The sequence below is a fragment of the Strongylocentrotus purpuratus genome, unplaced genomic scaffold, assembly GCF_000002235.5.
Source record: "Strongylocentrotus purpuratus isolate Spur 01 unplaced genomic scaffold, Spur_5.0 spur5_scaffold_1, whole genome shotgun sequence".
Classification (NCBI taxonomy): Eukaryota; Metazoa; Echinodermata; class Echinoidea; order Camarodonta; family Strongylocentrotidae; genus Strongylocentrotus; species Strongylocentrotus purpuratus.
Window position 1 is genome coordinate 30,490,269 of NW_022145594.1, and position 20,816 is coordinate 30,511,084.

The 20,816-nt window shown below is 37.4% G+C and overlaps 1 protein-coding gene across 2 annotated transcripts in view; it reads right to left on the minus strand.

Annotated features, from left to right (window-relative positions):
- Nucleotides 1-2,470: 2,470 nt before the first annotated feature.
- Nucleotides 2,471-20,816, minus strand: part of LOC105441716 — a 33,125-nt gene continuing 14,779 nt past the window's right edge. The window contains exons 5-8 of one of the 2 annotated variants that reach the window (XM_030978021.1): nucleotides 19,328-19,486; nucleotides 11,769-11,945; nucleotides 9,960-10,057; nucleotides 2,471-2,812 (exon numbers count right to left, since the gene is read on the minus strand). In XM_030978021.1, coding sequence (XP_030833881.1) covers nucleotides 2,761-2,812; nucleotides 9,960-10,057; nucleotides 11,769-11,945; nucleotides 19,328-19,486 — 486 coding nt within the window. In that variant the 3' untranslated portion in view covers nucleotides 2,471-2,760. Of the gene's footprint in view, nucleotides 2,813-9,959; nucleotides 10,058-11,768; nucleotides 11,946-15,816; nucleotides 16,406-19,327; nucleotides 19,487-20,816 lie in introns of those variants that run through there. The other variant, XM_030978022.1, reaches the window with a different exon arrangement.

Consider the following 20,816-nt stretch of genomic DNA (forward strand, 5'->3'; position numbering starts at 1 on the left):
TCCTTTATATTCTCTTGCTCACTGTATACCTCTCCCTCCCTCTTCCCCCACTCCCATGCACCCTCATCTCTCTCTCCCTCCGTTTCTTCTCCATTTCCTCCCTCACATTCTTTCCTCCCTCCATCGCCACTCACATGCACCCTCATCTCTCTCCCTTCCCTCCCTGCCTCCCTCTCTGGATTAAAACCTTACGAATAATTCATAAATTCAGACTTGGAATAAGAAATGCAACAAATAATTTAATCTTTGTACTCTGTACACATAAACATGGTTTGCACAAAAATGTTTGTTATGAACATATTTCAGATGTAATAACATTTCAATTTCAGTTAATTTGGAATCCTTTGCATATCATAAATACAAGGCTGTACACTTACAAACCATAAGGTCATATGATGGTCATATGATTTGGACTACAGTGATCAGATTTTCTTCTTGATATTGATTTATACACTGATGAGAAGTATGTTGTACAGTAAACACACACTGGTATGCTAGTTTGTATTGAAAAATGGTGATTTTGACAAATTCAACATGTCACAGAGTTCAGGGTTTCAATGCATATTTCCCTCCTATACAAGTAGCTCTTGGCATCAAGGCTAATATCAAATCACATGACCACTTTGTTCATATATGCAGGCATTCAACATAAGGCACACTAAACTTGGTACATATCTACTCAGAGGCCTGATGGTTAATTAAATGGAAGAAGAAAAAACAACAACACTATTAAGTACTGGAATAATCATTGAATTGTGGTATGTACATACATACCAGATACCAGATACCAGATATACATTATCACAACTTCACTCATTCCTGCCAACTTTTCACTTCAAGAAGATAGACAAATTTTGTCTCTATTTATAGTATATACAAAGCATAATGCAACACAACTTGGTACACATCTAGTGATACTTAAAATTGAAGAAAATGAAGAAAAAACAAAAACATTATCAAGTACTGGAATAATTCCTTAATTGTAGAGTTGGGCCAGATATACATTATCGCAATTTCACTCATTCCTGTCAACTTTTTACTTCAGGAAGATAAACACATTCTATCTCTGTTTATATTATATACCAAGCATAAGGCACACACAACTTGGAAGAAGGCAAAGAATGGAAGAAGACAAAGAAAAAAGAAAAACATTATGAAGTACTGGAATAATCCCAGAATTATAGATCTACATACATGTAAAATTGGGCCCAAAACATCACAACTTCACTCATTCCTGCCAACTTTTCACTTCAGGAAGATAAACAAATATGGTGTCTGTTTAATATATATAGTATATACATCACTAATCACTCTGAGACAAGTGAATCCTGATAGGAATGAGTGCAGTTGAGAAAATCTGAGTAAAATGAGTTTCTTCCAGGTGCATGTAAACTTTCGGGGCCCAACTGTGTATAATCAACTCCTGTGAACCTGAACAGAATGCATAACATTGAGTACAACATGGTACTATTAATACTTTAATTACAATCACAATACAAATCAACCTCATAGTCAATATTCATTCTGGGGGCTCTTCCATAAAAAGTGGAAATTACATTTTTGAGTTGTGTTTGACATTTTAAAACTTTTAATGGCAAGAGGGTCCTCGTAATGCAATTCCACTTCCACACTGTATTGCTAAAACAAATCTAAGAGAAAAGAAATTCACGAAAAAAAAGTTTTAGTAAATCTTTTTTTTAATATTGTGTTTACGTTTAACGGTCATCATCTGCCATATAAAAGGATTTGCCTGCGGTATCTGATGGAATTTTGCTTAGGTACAATTTTAAAAATTAGTTTGACCAAGTGATGTCAATGTGGAATTTTGCATGATTATAGATTATGTTGCGTATTTTTAGATGAATGTATGCTGTTGTCTAATAAGGGAATCCTGTGGAAGAGGGGGAAAAATGCTTGTCACAAAAGATGCCATGGAGGGTCAACATTTGATCCTATGATCCAGGCTTTACTTTATGAAATATATAGGGTTAGGGTTGCACTTTACTTTGAGTTCAGGTAATAATGTTTACGGTTAGGTACACATAATATGATATATTTAATGTGTATGAATATAACGTTGCTATGTTGTGATACAAAGTACATTGAATTTGCTGTTTCAGTACTAGTGTTATATACTATAAATTTATCTTAACAGTAATATGTTTAAAGCGATTCGGTAACTTTGTCTTAGATCCTTAAGAAATAACCCTTGATTTAGCTCATGCTGCAATGATAATTATAAACCTTTAGGTCAGTCAGGAACTCCATGAATTTTACAAGCCGATCGTCTTTCTGATTATCAAGATATTAATGATTGGAATTACAAATTTTGAAAACCGTTTGCTGAACGGTTTTCATAACACTACAGTCTATTGGGGAAAACGAGTATGGTAAAACCGGTCACTCAAAGATTTTTACTTTTTTGAGGAACTTCTTGATCATTTTGAAGCGCGATTTTTTTAGGGCTTCAATATTACACCATATCACAGACACTGATAACACGTAGGGCCGTGTATCTCAGATTTAACATTGTTAAATGATCCCTTTAAGTCCGAGGTTGAAGTTGGAGTTTTGCTAAGTGTAGGAAACCGACGCGGAACAACTGTCACAGTAGCAAGTGTCGTACAACCCTCTTGGAGATAGGTCTATACGATCGAGAAGCATATAATCAAGCTGTGCGATCTGGATGGTTGTACACTGCCATTGTGTGGCTCTCGAAGGTATTCTGATGGCTGTGATGTGCATCATAGGTCATCCTTATCATAGACCTAAGAGGTGATTTGCCAAGTCTTCCAGGTCAACCGCATCCTCCCTGAATTGATTTTGAGGAAAGAAGATGAAATATAGGTTTAGGGGATAGGATATTGGCCCTGTAACATATATGCAGTGACTAACAATCCAATCAATTGTAAAAATCTGTTGTATTTTCAGTGTTTGCTGAAATTATTTTTTTCTTATTAATCATTGTATTTACTTGTAACATAAAGGCAGTGGTAAGTTGCTATTATTTATTTTGTTTCAATTTATTGAAGGAGATACATGTACAAGCAAGATTTGGGATAATATTAATGGTAACTTTCAATGTTACAGGGCCTAGGCACCGGAGGCCTGCATGAGGTGGTATTCTGAAATTGTTATGCTACCCAATAAACAAAATCACGTGAAAATCACGTCAATATCAAGGTATCGACTTGAGGAGAGTTCCGTTCTTCAAACACCTGACATTTACGTAAATGTGTTAATACGTTTATTGCACTAGGTCACTTAAAACACACGTACACTAAATCCCGCAATTGTCACTGCAATATCACCATTATAATAACGTGATTATCCCTACCTTGGAGACCATGGTTTGTAAACCAAATACTCCCGTGTTTGTTGGGTTATGAAATTACATCTTCATAAACTAAATTATCGCGTCACAGAAACACGTGGATCAATGACAAGATAAAAACTGACATCCAGAAGAGACAACGAGCCTTTGAAAGGGGTGACTTGGCTTCTTTTAGGAGTATCCGCAACCAAATTCAGCGCGCAATTGTGAAACTGAAGTCTACGTTTTATCGCTCAAAGATTGCAGCGATGAAGAACTCAAATCCTGGCTCGTCGCACCGTCAAATACGCTCTCTTGCTAGTTTGAGTAAACGTATTTCCTACAGTTTTCCAGATGACTTCGGCATGTGCCATTCTCAGCAGGCAAATCATATCAACGACTTCTTTGCAGGTATATGCTCTGAACTACCTGCCCTTGATACCACGACTAGCCCGGCCTACCTACCTACCAGAAGACCACCACCCGACATTCAGCGCTTCAGAGTCTTTCAAGCGCTGAAGAAGCTAAATCCATCTAAAGCTATCCATCCTGAAGATACTCCGGTTCGACTGATCAGAGAATTCGCCCTAGAGATCTCTGCTCCGTTATCTGCCATCTTCAATTCCATTCTGAAGTCGTGTTCTTTCCCATCGCGTTGGAAATGTTGCGCTGTAACACCGGTACCTAAAACCTACCCAGTTAGAAGCTGTTCCGATTTGAGACCCATATCGATAACTCCGATATTTTCATGAGTGTTTGAAGGTTTCATTTCACTGTATCTGATGAGAGACCTCACACCCCATCTTGACCATCGTCAGTTTGGCAACATTAAAGGCAGTTTAATAACCCACTACTTGGTGAGCCTAGTGGATACAATCCTCAAGGGCTTAGATAGGCCTGGCTACTGTGCGTCCCTTTGCACGATAGATTTTTCTAAAGCCTTCGATCGTGTCAACCACAATATAGTGATTCACAAACTCTTCACGTATGGTGTCAATGAAGCAGTTCTTCAGACCGCGACCAGCTTCTTAACTGATCGCACCCAGGCTGTTAGAGTTGGCTCTTGTATCTCCGAGGAAAGGCATTTGACGTGCGGAGTTCCGCAGGGAACAAAGCTAGGCCCGTTGATGTTCCTAGCTCTGGTGAATGATGCCGCACATGATATCGAGCATCATTGGAAATATGTTGACAGCCTAAGCCTTCTCGAGATTCGCAGGACATCGGCACCACCGAAACTACAGGACCATCTTGACGAATTAGAAAATTGGAGTAAAGACAATGACATGAAATTCAATACCACCAAGAGCAATGCCATGTCTGTCAACTTCACGAAACGTCCCATCAACACTCCTTGTTTGCGTCTCAATGATGAGCCTCTGAAAACAACGGAATCCCAGAAAATACTGGGCGTGCACTTACAATCCAATCTCAAGTGGGACAAACAAGTTGGTGATATGGTATCAAGAGCGGGAAAGCGAGTATTTATGATAAGTCGTCTTCGAAAGGCATCCGTCCCAAGTTGTGACCTAGTCAACATCTACTCATCCTACATACGTCCTCTTTTGGAGTATTCATCTCCCCTTTGGTCTCCAAGCATCACTGCAAATCAGTACAATGATATTGAGAAAATCCAGAAACGTGTCTGCCGCATCATTATGAAGGACCAGTATGTCTCTTACGATCATGCTCTAGAGCACCTCTCCATCTGTCGTATGTCTGAGCGTCATGAACAACTACTGGATTCCTTTGCTCGTAGTCTGTTGAAATCTCCCCGGCACCGTGATCTTCTCCCTCCCTTACGTAGTGATATGTCCTCTCGTCGCCTACGCTCTTCACATCTTCTCAACACCCCCCTCTGTCGGACTACCCGGTATTATTCCTCCACGATACCCACTATTGTTAGACTGCTTAATTCACCTTGAATCTTTGAACTAAAACTAACAAAGATCGAGTAAACAAAACAATGTATTTGATTATTTTCCCACATGCATTTTCATCTACTGATTGCTACTTTTGTATCTCTTCTTCTATGTGCAATATCAATTAATAACAGAACTTGAGAATGTTTCAATCAATGTGAAATAGCCTTTTTACTTGTTAATATTTATCTTTGTCGATTTCAACATTACATTTTTATCATAACTATATTTAATTAATTCAAGGTTTCTTCACTTTATACTCTCTGATGTAATATTAATTTGCCAATTTCGCTGAATTCAGGACCATCACCTTGTTAATATTTATCTTTGTCGATGTCAACATTACATCTTTATTATCACTATATTTAATTCATTCAAGGTTTCTTCACTTTATACTTTCTGATGTAATATTAATTTGCCAATTTCGCTTAATTCAGGAACATCACCTTGTTTAACCAATATTGAAACTTAGCTTTAACATCTTATCTTTTATCGTATTTTATCTGTATAAACATCTAAATGTTATCCCACCTCGTATCACTGTTGCAATGAACCTGTAAATTGTTAATTATCAATTTTCTATCTCATGTCAAACGAATGACAATTTTATATCATCAATGAAACTGTAAATCCTGTTTAAATATACACAATATTTGTTAAGTGCTCTATATATTTTAATGTGTTATCAATGCAATGTTATGCCATGTACTTTTTTACTCTGTAAATTGAACAATTCCAGCTTTTAGCTGCATGTCCGATGATTTTTATCTCAATAAACCAATACAATACAATACCTTGGAGACCATTGTTTGTAAACCTAATACTCCCGTGTTTGTTGGGTTATGAAATTACATCTTCATAAACTAAATTATCGCGTCACAGAAACACGTGAAGCGTTAGTGATAGTTTTAGTCGAAATATCTGCGTGAAATTCACGTGAATATTACGAGGCTGACTTGAGATGAATCATGTTCTTCATTCACGTGAAATTTAAATTTACGTCGAAGAGGGAATGTGTTACTGTAACCCGCGTTCAACCCAATAATTACGCAAAAGTTACACCAGAAATGAACCAAAATAATGACGTTCTCATCCCGTTTTTGAACATCGTATTTTGGATCTTCCATAATTACGTCCAGGCGCGCCGGAAGCAGTTTGGGATTAGAGGAGGTGGGGGGAGGGGGGGGGGGTGCAAACATCCCAGAAGAGAAAGCTAGTTGCCACTGGTCCAGTTGATGAACCAGTTAAAGCCAACTGACAACGCTAGAAATTGAAATGGGCTAAATGATCCAGTTGATCCAGACCAGTTAGATTTCAACTGGTCTAGCTGTGCCATTAGAACCATTTGGTAAAACTTCCAGCCAGTTGAACGGCAACAACACTTCAATACTGGTACGTCTGTATTTCCAATGCAAAGGCATTGGTAATAAGTAGACTTACATAATTTAATTACCGGTAATCAAAATTTTTAGATTAATAATCCGTTTAAGTCACGAGACCATCACCGCAGAACTGCTGAAAACTTTGACTACCATTTAAATAGGTGTTTTAAGACACCTAATATTTACTTATTTTTCACACCTAAATATCACGGATTCACAGCTTATATTAGTAATCAGTTTTAGCCAGGTGATCATCACCAAGAAAGTTATGGTAACTTTGAAACCATTTAAAAAGGTGTTTTAAGACACCTAATAATTATTAATTTTTCACACCTAAAAATCACGGATTCCCAGCTTAGATTAATAATCCGTTTGAGTCACGAGATCATCACTGCGGAACTTGTGGCAACTTTGACTACCATTTAAAAAGTTGTTTTAAGACACCTAATAAGTACTAATATTTCACACCTAAATATCACAGATTCACAGCTTAGATTAGTAATCAGTTTGAGTCACGTGATCATCACCAAGAAAGTTATGGTAACTTTGAAACCATTTAAAAAGGTGTTTTAAGACACCTACTAATTACTAATTTTTCACACCTAAATATCACGGATTCACACTCTAGATTAGTAATCAGTTTTAGCCACGTGATTATCACCAAGAAAGTTATAGTAACTTTGAAACCATTTAAAAAGGTGTTTTAAGACACCTAATATTTACTTATTTTTCACACCTAAATATCACGGATTCACAGCTTAGATTAGTAATCAGTTTTAGCCACGTGATCATCACCAAGAAAGTTATAGTAACTTTGAAACCATTTAAAATGGTGTTTTAAGACACCTAATATTTACTTATTTTTCACACCTAAATATCACGGATTCACAGCTTAGATTAGTAATCAGTTTGAGCCACGTGATCATCACCAAGAAAGTAATGGCAACTTTGACTACCATTTAAAAAAGGTGTTTTAAGACACCTAATAATTATTAATTTTTCACACCTAACAATCACGGATTCCCAGCTTAGATTAATAATCCGTTTGAGTCACGAGATCATCACCGCGGAACTTGTGGCAACTTTGAAACCATTTAAAGAGGTGTGTAAGACACCTCAGAATTAATAATTTAATATAACCAGAGACTCACGGACAGAACAATAAGACGATTAGCCGGTGTAAGTAACGTGATTATTACCATCAACCTTGGATAACCTGTGAAACCAATCGATAAAGATGCTTACAAGACCAAATAATTACTTATTTATCACCATCGGTTAACGGACAAAAAACTTGCTGCTTGGTCAAGTGGTTATATAGTCATAAACACTTGATTTACAGAGGTAAGTGGAATCACTTTAATCCAGTCGCGTCATAAATTGGTGGTTTTTAGGTTAGATGAAAACATTAACAGGAGTACCCTTTTTGTTTAAATGAAGGCACGTGTCGATAACGTTTAAATCTAGTTCAAAAGGTACCATACTTTAAAATCACTTAAAATACACTCCCACAAGAGGTTACTTTTAAGTGTTTTGTTTATTGGGTAGTTAAAAATGTTTCCTGTTAAAGCAAAGATAAATAAGAAAAATCTTTGATTAATTCTCGATATCACCAATATATTACAAATACCAGCATGTTACATTCAGGCCTCGTTTTAAATGCACTCTGGATATGTTGGTGACCAAGTCACTTCCTGTCTAGTTCGCACGGCTGTGCTGTGCACGCCAGCGGTGATTATGTGTGTGTACTTTATTTTCTGACAGCACTCACAGTGATTTATCACGATTCTCAACAATTTCAAGAGTGGATCATTACTTAAAAACGTATGCAAATATTTTACACATACTAAAATTAACATATTTAATAATAATAATAATATTTAATTTTTATATAGCGCTTAATACAAATACTGGTACATATTTGGAAGTGTGATTGGAAAGAGCAAGTACAAGCATAGAAATAATAATGTCACCTTTCGTTGGTTATGTTCATTGGCAAGAGTGAAACCTTGTCTGAAATATTAAAGGATGTGACTACATTAAAGGGTTCGTTGACTTTTTAGATGACCAATGGACATACTCCATTCTGGTGGGATATTCTAAAGTTAAGCCTGTCATTTTCTTGAAGTTTCAAGAAGGTCCTTCCATTGTTTTAATCTAGACATCGATAAGATTTGGAGGATCTTTCTCTTGTTTGTCATTGCTGCCGTCACCAAAAATAAAGAACCTAGATGTAGCTTTCAGAGACGTACCTATGTACATTGGCTCAAAGTTACTTCAGAGAGGCTTCATCTGTGCATTTTGGGCATATTGGCGATAGCGAGAATTTCTATGTAAAGCTGGCTATTTGTACAGTTTAGAGATAAATCTGCACCAACACCTACAATTAGTCCCATTCCATGCAACCTCAATTTATGATAATTAACATAATTTTCACTTTTTGAATGTAGCAGACGTAATAAAGAATATTGCACAGAATACAACCCAAGAAAACTAAAACATATGTTTATTGGGGACACTTGTATATATTGTTCACAGCCGTCAGGCTGAATAGGATAGGTGCCTAACCGGCCTCAACAAGAGCAGATAGATCCTGTAATGAACGAATAAAACATCCACCATTTTTTTTATACGAAAAATATCCTAGATCCTTGTTATTTGATTTAAAGAGACTCTCAAGATTGTTCTTAGTAATTATCGCTGTTAAATAAACCCAAATTTAATAGGCTTAATTTAGCGCGCACACAGGGATAGGGGCACTTACTGCTCATATTTCGATTGTGATGCTGCTCCTATTCTACTTTCATCTTCACATCTATATTCATACCTGAATTTATTCATGATGTGATTCAGAATTGTATTTAAAATTCTTGCTATGTATAAGTCATATAACTGTCTTGTCATGTTTTGTGCTGAAAGCCGGAGGACCGTACCTGCTCATAGACTTTTTCTTATAGAGTCTTGACGCCCTTCTGGTTTTCAGCACATGTTTATGTATTACATGTTATACCAATGGAAAACAAATTTCTGTATTATATTATGGACAATAAAATCTTGAATCTTGAATCTTGAATCTTACCTCTACAAGCATCAATGCACAGTGATATACATGTATTAATCCACACACAGTATATAAAGCATATTAAACTCTACATGCCCTGCTGTGGAAAGATCGTTAAATAGTACTAGAAACTATAGCATGCTTTTTCATGGAAAAACATGTGATATTCACAGTAAAGGAATCACATATGACCGTGCTTAACCAATCATTTGATTAGGATCTAGGAGTAAGTTGTATAGCAATAAAATTAATTTGTAATTTATTTTGTTTAATAGTTCACTTACCGTCTTAAGTCATTGAGTGACTGCAGGAATGAATCAAAATCCGTTTGGGGAACTCCATTGAACCTGAAATTTCCATTACTGATTTGAGGAAAAGAATCCTGAAAAGAAATATATGAGCATGATTGGTGATAAAGATTCATGTAGTTTCCCTCCATTCCAGTCTGGCTGACATACTTTAACATACATGTACATACCAGGTCAGTACTCTCTCTGGCATATAGACTTAGTATCCTTGTTATGTTGACAACTCCTATATGCCCCCCCACCCCTCCCCACCACATACACACACATACAAAAAAGCTATGTTGATTGAACTGGTCAATATTTTCAACAGAACTTTATGCTGACACCCCATCCTCCCTGATCATGCACATGCCCAAAACAAAATCTGTGCTTAAAATAAGTACACTGTGATCAAGATCTCCATCCTTGTTTAGTGACTATTCAATCTGACGTATACTCTCAGACCCATGATGACATTATTCAAACCTTATGAATTGATTTGAACTATTTGTATCTATTAGTCTTTAGAGTACTTCAGTGATCTGTTTATACTGAAATTGTATTATTGCGTATACACAACACTCTCCCCCCCCAAAAAAAAACAACTAGATGGAATTCGACTGCGCGCAGTCGAAAATGATGCCTCCGTCATAGAGCAATTTTACAAACCAAAACAGAAGAAATTTTTCGAATTCAAGTTCAATTGTAATTCATTAACAGGTTCTCAGAATATCGTGATTACAAGCAATTTCTCATATACATATATGACCCTTTGATCTTTGACCTCATGACCCTAAAATCTACTCAGTTCATTGGCTCTGCAAGATGTCCTGAGTTAAATAGTAACCATCTGTCAGTTCTAATGAGAATGCGTTCACAAGCTATTTTTGCATACATAATGAGCCCATGACCTTTGACCTTATGAACGAAGAATCTACTCAGTTCATTGGCTCTGCAAGTAACATACATGACCTAATTTTGGCAGGAATCCATCAATCGGCTCTTGAGATAACGCGATCACGAGCTGTGTTTGCATACATAATGTGCGCTGTGGCCTTTGACCATTGACCATGTGACCCCAAAATCTAATCAGTTCATCGGCTCTGCAAGTAACATACATGACCTAATTTGGCAGGAATCCATCGATCAGTTCTTGAGATAACGCGATCACGAGCTGTTTTTGCATACATAATGAGCCCTGTGACCTTTGACCTTTGACCTCGTGACCCCAAAATCTTATCAGTTCATTGGCTCTGCAAGATACATACATGACCAAAGTTTGGCAGGAATCCATTAATCGGTTCTTCAGATAACGCGATCTTGAGCTGTTTTTGCATACAAAATAAGCCCTGTGACCTTTGACCTTTGACCTCGTGACCCCAAAATCTAATCAGTTCATCAACTCTGCAAGTAATATACATGACCTAAGTTTGGCAGGAATCCATCAGTCGGTTCTTGAGATAATGCGATCATGAGCTGTTTTTGCATACATAATGAGCCCTGTGACCTTTGACCTCGTGACCCCAAAATCTAATCAGTTCATCCGCTCTGTAAGATACATACATGACCAAAGTTTGGCAGAAATCCATGAACCGGTTCTTCAGATAACGCGATCACAAGAACGGGAAGTACGTACGTACAGACGTATGTACAGACGTACAGACGGACGGACAGACAACCCTAAAACATAATGCCTCCGGCTACTTCGTAACTGAGGCATAAAAACTCCTTAAACTCATCTCCACTGCTGCATGTGTGCCTGAATTCATCATGGCATGGATAAAGAGTACAAACACACATACATACCTGTAAGGTTGACGCCTTTGCATTCAGTGTAGAATATAACTCATCCTTGAACTCCTTTCCAAATAGTGTCAGTAGAGTCAGGTCAGTCAGGTTTGGCATGGAACACAAAGCATCTACTAGGTAATGTGAAGAGGCTGATGTTGGACACCTAACATCATCAAGCCTGACAGTGTGGACCTACATGTATACAAACAGTGATTCATACAAGTACATTACCAGAGTACACGTTTTCATTGAATTACTGCAAATATAACTGGGTGCTCTGATATACATGTATGTGTATGGCTATGCTTGGGTGACAAATGCAAATATAGGATTTGGATAAGGGCTGCAAATAGGTTTGAGCAAAGGTTTAGTGATAGGAATACTTTTTGGTGCAGGGATCAAGTTAAGAATTTGGTTAGTACAGGATGGAAAGCACAGAAAAATTGTTGATGGGCATGCGTTAAAACAACAGGAGGAACGACAAACACAGCCATAGTGCATTTTCTCACTACATAGTGATACAAACAGTGATTCATTAAAGTACATTACCAGAATACATGTATTTATTGAATGACTGCAAATATAACTGGGTGCTCCAATATACATGTATGTGTATGGCTAAGCTCAGTTGACAAATGTTCTGGGCTTTATTAAGTCACAAATATATATAGGATCCGCATGAGAGCTGCAAATAGGCTTTGAGCTTAGGTTTAGTCTTACGGTTTATTATAGATTTTAGTGCTGGGTTAAGTTCAGAAATCGGTTAGTTCAGGGTAGTGGGCGCAGAAAATGCATCAAAAAAGATTTATAGGACTAGGTTTTACTATTATAGCCGTAGTACATGTAACTACTGCGTATTCATCTGAGTAATTGCATCCATCCAAAATATTTATGAACAAAAACAAACACAGGACGCTGAGACATAACTACAATATGAAGGTTACGTTAATTTGCCAAATAGATTTTCAATTTCATTAATTTACATATACTTCTAGATCAACATGTATGTTTCTCTTTATATAACTTTTGTTTACTAGCTGTCATCATGTGATGAGGCTGGTGTGAGGCACTCAACATCATGAAGGCAGAGAGTCTTGATCTGTACAGAAATTGAACGACTGAAATAGGTTTAACCCTATTTAGCCCGGGCTATTTTGAAACTGCGTAGCCCGGGGGGGGGGGGGGGGGCTTCTAAGGCCCCCCCCCCTATGATCTCGGCCGTGAAACGCCCGATCGTCGCGAAAATTTGCATACATGTCAAGTGAAGCGTATAGAATACTATGGTAATTTTAATTTTTTGAAAAATTCACTCATTAGCATATTTATGGTAATTTATGCAAATAAGGTCATAAAATTCACATTTTTGCCCATAAATCAGACATTATTCATATTTTAAGCATTCTTTCTCACTACATATATATTTTAGACCATTTGGAATAATAATACAACACAAAAAATTGAAAAACCAGGGTTATTCCTTATGTTATCTATTGTTTTGATAATTTTTTATGTATTTCTTTGTTTTTTTTAACATATGTAGTTCATTGTTTTTATTGTTTTATTTTATTTCCAACTATAATTCAACTACTTGGATCCAAAAATAAACACCTAAACTATAAACAAGACCAAATAACCAATGTTTTATCTCTTTATTTGAAAAATGAGATTTCCATATGTTTTGTACACAAATCACAAAAATGAGCGATTTTCGGGCTGACATGCAAAGACAAAATGACACGTGACTTCATAATGGTAGGTTTGACTTTCAAAAAAATTCTTTCAGAAGATGCGCAAGACTCGAGAGAAAAAAGTCACAAATTTCAGTGCAAGATTTTCTTGCGTTAAAAAATTATCGCGTAAAATGTCGAGGGGGGGGGGGGCTTCTGTGATTTGTGTACAAAACATATGGAAATCTCATTTTTCAAATAAAGAGATAAAACATTGGCTTCTAAAGCCCCCCCCCCCCCCCAGTAATTAGAAGATAATTTTGTAACAGAACATCATTTTACCATGCATGTGGTATCAATGAAAGAAAATTAAATTATCTACAAGATGATACCACATTCATGATGATTGAATTTATTTTACATAATAATAATAATAATAAATAATAGGATAATTATATAGCACCAGTATCCGCCAAGCTCTGACGCTCATGGTGCTTTACGCATATTACCCTGGTCGTAGCCGAGCTGCCAAAGTAACTATTGCTGAATAATATCAGGTACCCATTTACACCTGGTGGAGTTATTTCTCCATATTTCAATCACTTTTGAAACTGAAGAATTAAAAATATATAGAAAACCTTCCTTATATTAGTTGAATACGATCTGAAAATTACAGGTTCATTGATTTGTAAATTGATATGTAAAAAAATGTATAGCGTAGTAAAGTTCATTTTGGACAATATGCACAGACCAGTTCCTTGATGATACGTTTAACGTGCGTCGTCATTGCCGCATATCTGTCAGGTTTGCCCTTGCAACTGAAACGTGCATCATCTAATTGCATTCTATCCTTTTTCTTAATGATTGAAGGGACAGTGAACGGTTGGGCTGGGCGATGGGGGAGACACAAGTGGCAGGGGCAATCATAAATTCACCCAAAAATTAGTAATTCTGATTTGTAATTAATACAAATTGTGTAAGGTAATTGTAGAATCTTGGTTTTTGTATGACATGGTCAAATAAAACATAGAATCCTGTCTGGATCTACAAATATTTTAATGAAGTTCTATAAATGACTAATCCAGAAAAACAGAATATTCCGGATTATTTGTAAGGGTTGGCAGGTATGTAATATTAGTTGAATATGATCTGAAAATTACAGATGTTTTGCTTTTCATGTAAAAAAAGTTATAGCATAACAAAGTTCATTTTGGACAATATGCAGTTTAGTTCCCTGATAATACATTTAATATGAGTCATCATTGCCGCATACCGTATGTGTCAAGTTTGCAACTGAAACGTGAATGATTAATTGCATTCTTCCCTTTTTCTATGAATGACTAAACAGAGTTGTTAGCAACATCAGAGAGACAGGAAATCAAACATTACAAGTACATTTCAACTAATAGAATGATGAAGAAACTGTCAGAAACTTCCTAACCAGCTTGAACCTTTTGGTATGAGGTAGGAATTTCAGTTGCAGGTTTGAGGATGTAGTAAGTTTTGCTAACTCAAATCAGAATATTTTTACTCTTAGCAAACTTTTGGATTATTGATAAAATATTATCTAGCAGCTTATTACAGAATTTCCATATGTAATCATCTGGCATCACTATGGAGTAATCCTGAAGATTCTTCTCAAGGACTCTGTATTAAAACATTACCTGATGTAAATATAAGAGAAAGTGAACCAATAAATATATAGTTTCTTATACTAGTTCCACTTTAACACTTGTAGATTAGAATAAACCTTAATATAATGTAGCATAAATTTTGTTCCATCTTGTGTTTTGGATCACAACACTTAAATCGGATTTGCAACCTTTTGTGATGACTTTACATGTTTGTTACATCCAATGCTCCTGCTAATCCAATACTAATATACCTATTACCCCCATCTCAATGTTGTTTTATAATTGATATAGGTATAAGAGGGTGACATTGACCACAGCAACCTCATACTAGATGAATTTCAGAATTCCTGGGTCTGTCTTTTAAGATCTTACAAGAATTACAAGAAAGAGTGAAAGTTTGCCTGCTAATGTAAAGTAACATTTCAAAGTTAGGTATATATGAAATATAAATACAGTGCAACTATTATTCAAATGATACACCCCTCTATATTATAGGTTCCTACACCAAGATGAGTAACCAGCCAAGAAAACGTGTGGCAGATAGTGCCATGTCCATGAAGCATGTGCCTGCTATTCTTCCAAAGATATGAGCACTGACTACACAAAATGCATCATATGCCAACAAGAATCTGTGATAAGCCTATTCTTCATCCAGTTACGTGTGTAACAACATATATGAACAAATTTAAAGCTCTTCGCATTCTGGTCGGTCAAAAGTTAAACCCTTATGATGTTGTAGATGAGCTGGAAGCTCCTCTTTTCCACCTCCTGGTCTGTCCACATTCCTCATAGAATCATCCGCGTCAGGTACCGAGACATTCTTGAGGAGCTTGGTGTCGATAAAGGAGATAAATACCGGGCGACCATCTTGAAACATAAATTACATGAATACTATGGGTCACATATTTTGGTTCTCAATCAAACCAAAGGTTCAGGATTTATATGTGCTTCCACATTACCACTTGGTGACGCACTGAAAAAACTGAGGCGCCTAGAAGGAGATGATATCGACGGAAAACACCATACACTCCTGCAAGCATCAAAGATTCTTAGAGCAGATTGTGAAGTGTAAGAAAGATGTGTGAGAAAAATTCAACTGAGATTTCATTCACATCTGCATACAATATGGTTCCAGACTCACTCACTCTTCAGATGGCCATGCAGACTGAGGACGTTCTGCTTATGTGGCGCTTCGGTAGAATGATCACAACTTCGCAACTGGTGGATGCTCCTAGAGTTTTAGAAGCAGGACTTCCGGGCTTTTCCTCATTCCGTGCTGACCTCCATCCACATAGACAGGCTAGAATCATTGGCTATCTTCCTCTGATCCCATCTTCTCCAACTGACCCTACTGTACTAAAGGAAATGATGATTTGACTTGTCAGGACATCACATGCACGTGGTAACAAATACACAATTATAACTGGAGATCAGGCTACATATGAGCTCGCTGTAGCCATCAGAGACAAGCATCGTAGTGAGTTCAGCAATGTGGTCTTACTGCTGGGTGGCTTTCATCGAGCTCACAACTACATGAAAGCAGTTTGCAAATCTTTAGGGCGGCAGGTGCAGAAGATTTTCTTGTTGCAGCTGGTCTGTGCCAGGAAGGGGCTGCCAAGAAGATGTTTGGTGATAAAGCCGACTACTACCAGGCCATACATGCCCTCAGAATCCTGAGCGAAACTATGTGGCGCCTCTACTAGGAAGCATTCTAGACATGATGGGCAGCAGACAGAGAAACAGATCACTGGAAGCCTGAGGTGGAATCTGTCTTGAAAATGCACTATGAAAAAGACATCACTGCCACTGAAAAGTTGCAAATGCTTCAGAATTCCCATGAACAGTTATCAGCCCTTCAGGAACTTTTCCCAGAATCAATGGTTGATCAACCAACAGCAATCTTCTGGTCCACCTTCCTGATGTTCAGCATAGATTTAACTACTACCAGCGAGAAGCTGACTGGGTAGGACAAGTCTGTGAATCATATTGAATGATACCTTACCTCAAAGCAGCAGGGCATTACAAATATGGGCAAGCAGTCTCTGCCTCTCTATCTTGATGAGATGAAAAATCTTCCTAAAACAGCCCCTGATGTACATGAAGCACTTATGGCGGGTGCATTTGTTGCAAGGAGAGCAGATGGCAAGCACAATTGTGTTTCTCCTGACATGCTTCTTGAACAGACAAATGCAGATGCCAAGTAAAGAAGAAAGCGGTCATGACGGAATTACACCTAACCCCGCCGCATGGATAAAAAGGGTTTAAACAATTAAAACCCATCACATCTGTCTCTGCACAGTAAATATCGATGCTGCATCTTCTTTCACCCAGCCCTAACAATGAATCTGGTGTATGTCGAGTAACAAGGGACACAGAGATGGTCATCAAGGTAATGGTAGTAGTCAAGACGAATCCATCCAGAGCAACTACAACATCCCTGATAAATGTGTCAACTGGGCAATGAGCTGATTGCACAGTTTAGGACAACATGAGCAGTGTTAAACAAATAGGCGTGGAGGCACTGTCTCAACCACTGTCCAGTCTTCAGAAGAAGACAAGTATTATGAAGCTGAACACGTTCCACACACAAAACAAGAAACAAAAGAAGTCTGGGCCCACAAGAGCTAAATCAGGGAAGAGTGATGAAGTAGCTGCTCTTCTGCGTATGACACAGATCATTGCTAGTGATGGAGAACTAGAGATTGTTGACTTGGTGAGAACCCCAAGGCAAGGGCCATCACTGACGTTATATCCAGAGAACTAATCAAGGAGGTATTAGGGCCATCACAACATATATTAACACCTCAGCAAGTGATGACTTCAAGGAGTCTGATCTGGGCAATCTCAGAGCATACAAGTTTTTGAACAACAGATCTATACTCTCCTAAGGCTCCTCCCCCCCCCAAACAGGAGACGCATTTTTTCTTCATGTAAAGAGAGCTGCATGCCCTTGCAACGATGATGAATAAGAGAGCACACATTGCCAAGCCTAAAACCCCACCCTGGACAGAATTTTTTGGGTGGAATCTGGATGATCAGCACGTGCATCCTGTTCAGGGTACCCATCAAGCCTGGCCCGTTTCAATGAAGAAGGCTATATCATGCGGATGTACTGAAGGGTGCAAGAAGAACTGCTCATGTGCTTAGAAGGAAACACCGTGCTACATGTACATAGGGTGCCGCTACCAAGGACTATCAAGCAAATTTAGCAGGATGCAGGACATCGAATACGACATCAGAGCAGCGAAAATCAGTGACAGTAGCAGCGACTCAGACAGTGATTAGGAAAGAAAAACAGTAATATCAGAAATAAAGAATATAGGTAGTCGCTTTAAATGTAAATAACTATGATGTACCAGGAAATCAAGTTTGTCGACAAATTGAATAGCATTCTTAAAATGCAAGTTCATCTCTTATTTTCATCTCAATTCCCTTTTCAATTAGATATCATCATCATCAGCCATATTTTTATTTACATTTAAGCAGGTATGTGCACTGTGATTTTAGCCACAAAAGCTGTTGGCCTGTGAGTGGCAATTTTAAAAATAAATGTCATATTTGATTCATATTACTTTAGAACATTCTCCAAATTGATTCTTTGACTTCACAAACTTTGGTCCGGAATCCAATATACACTACAGACGGTTGTATAGTCAAAACTAAATAGTAAAAAGAAACCCTGACATGATGCAGAAATTTTTAATTGAGGTTAATGCAACATGTCATGAACGTAAAATCAGAAAGAAGTTAAGTGAACACTAAATATAATTCAAGACTTGGCAATAAAAACCTTTTCTGATAGGCTTTAAATTATTTGAACACTTTGCATGTATTGACTCCCTATGTGCATTTCCCATTCAATACTCAAGTTTATTATGGTTTATCCCTAAATCAAACATTCAGGGGCAGCAATATCTTGTCATGGCAGGAATGGGGGGGGGGGGGAGGAGGTGGGTGGGATATTTAAAGAAGTTTGGCAACTGAAGGGGGAAGGTTTACCCCCCCCCCCTCTCCCACTACAATTTTGTATTTTGTTGTGAGAAAATTTTGCAACATTCTCGTGTAAATCTTACTGGGAGGATGCAAAGTGACAGAATGACAAAAACAATACACATTTTAGTTTTTAACTTTTAAATTCCTGACCCAACTTAATTTTTTTTCTACAACTGTAATCACAGTGATTTTTCAAATTTTCAAGCGATTGATGTTCTGCGTCTTGACAAAGCGCCCCCTTAGGCTAGACTACGGCATTACAATGTGTTTTTTCACTCACCTTGGACTTGTTTCCTTCTTTAGCAAGAACTGCATAGAAGTCACTGTGCAAGGCAGCTTGATATAGTGTAACATCCTTTAGAGAGGGCACAGAGCATATAATCTCCCCCATATCATGTGATATAATTGGTCCAAATTCTCCATTTACTCCAAGATCGATCTAAATCAAAAGCAAAAACAAAAACAAAACAAACAAAAAATTAAAATATGAGAAAGTCAGAGTCCATTGATAAAGTTTAAGACCACCTCAGATTTTGTTGGTGCTTCTGTCACTCGGCCTGCATTAAGAAAGTCTCATTGAATGATTACAGAATGGTTACTTAATACAGTGGTCGATATCATCAGAGTAGTGCTACGAAACCTATATGATCCCAAATTTATTTGCAAAGGAAGGCCTGCTATAACATTTTATCTGCAATGCAGCATGGTAAAGGCCATTTTAAAGGGCCCTAAATTATTCCATCCATCAAAATTAAGGGTTACTCTGAAGTCTGAGCATCAAATGATCAAGAGGACTGGTTGCAGCAAAACTGAGGTGTAGGATGCCATTTCAAGCAGACAGTTTATTTTCCAACCAGAAAAGGGTTGGTAGTCCAATAAAACTAATTCATATAGTTGACTGTTGATATTTATCATATGCCTATAGTGATGGGTATATGAAATGATACTGCTCAAGTATTATCATAATGTATGTTTCACATCAACCCCCCCCCCTCCCCTCCACTACAACAAAAATGGAAAGTCAATAATCATCATTGCCGGGAGAATATCCACTTAAAAATATTATTAGTGTAAAATATTGTATTAAAGACATCTCCTTGAAGACTTGTGCAAATTTGTTAATGCTTCCTTCTCATCTCTTTCTTTCTCTCCTAAATGTTGTCTTGTGTATAAAATATTAACGATTTGATTTTTTATAGTGCTTGGTCTTTATGTCCATGCCACTTTTATTAAACAAATAATCTGTCATTGATTTTAAATGTGTTGTTTGAAAAGGGGGAAAACAATTATTTGATTTGATAATCAGGTATAAGGTCATGGATGTAAGAGAGTGCATGAAAGTAGGCATATTAAAGCTTATCTGCCATAGTTTACAAGAGGGATTAGAACGTCCTGCAAGGTCACTGGACAGGTGGTTATCTCATCAACTCAGCTCTCAGTTAACATAAGAAAAAGAGGATCATGGGGGACCAATGGTCACCGATTAGGCATTGTTTGTTATATAGAGGGCGCAAGTAGCTACAAGTAGTGCAGTGGGCCTTTAAAATTCCATGTACCTGGAATACTGGTTAAACTGATCTGAAATGTTCATATCATGTGAATGATATTGTCAAGCGAGCAAGCACAAAACTATACATGCTCAGAATATTAAACAGATTCAAACTTCCAGCAAATGATCTATTATATGTCTACTGTTCTTACGTTTGGCCAAAGGTAGAATATTGTGCCCCTGTTTGGCACTCTAGGCTAACTGAACACCAAGGTAATCA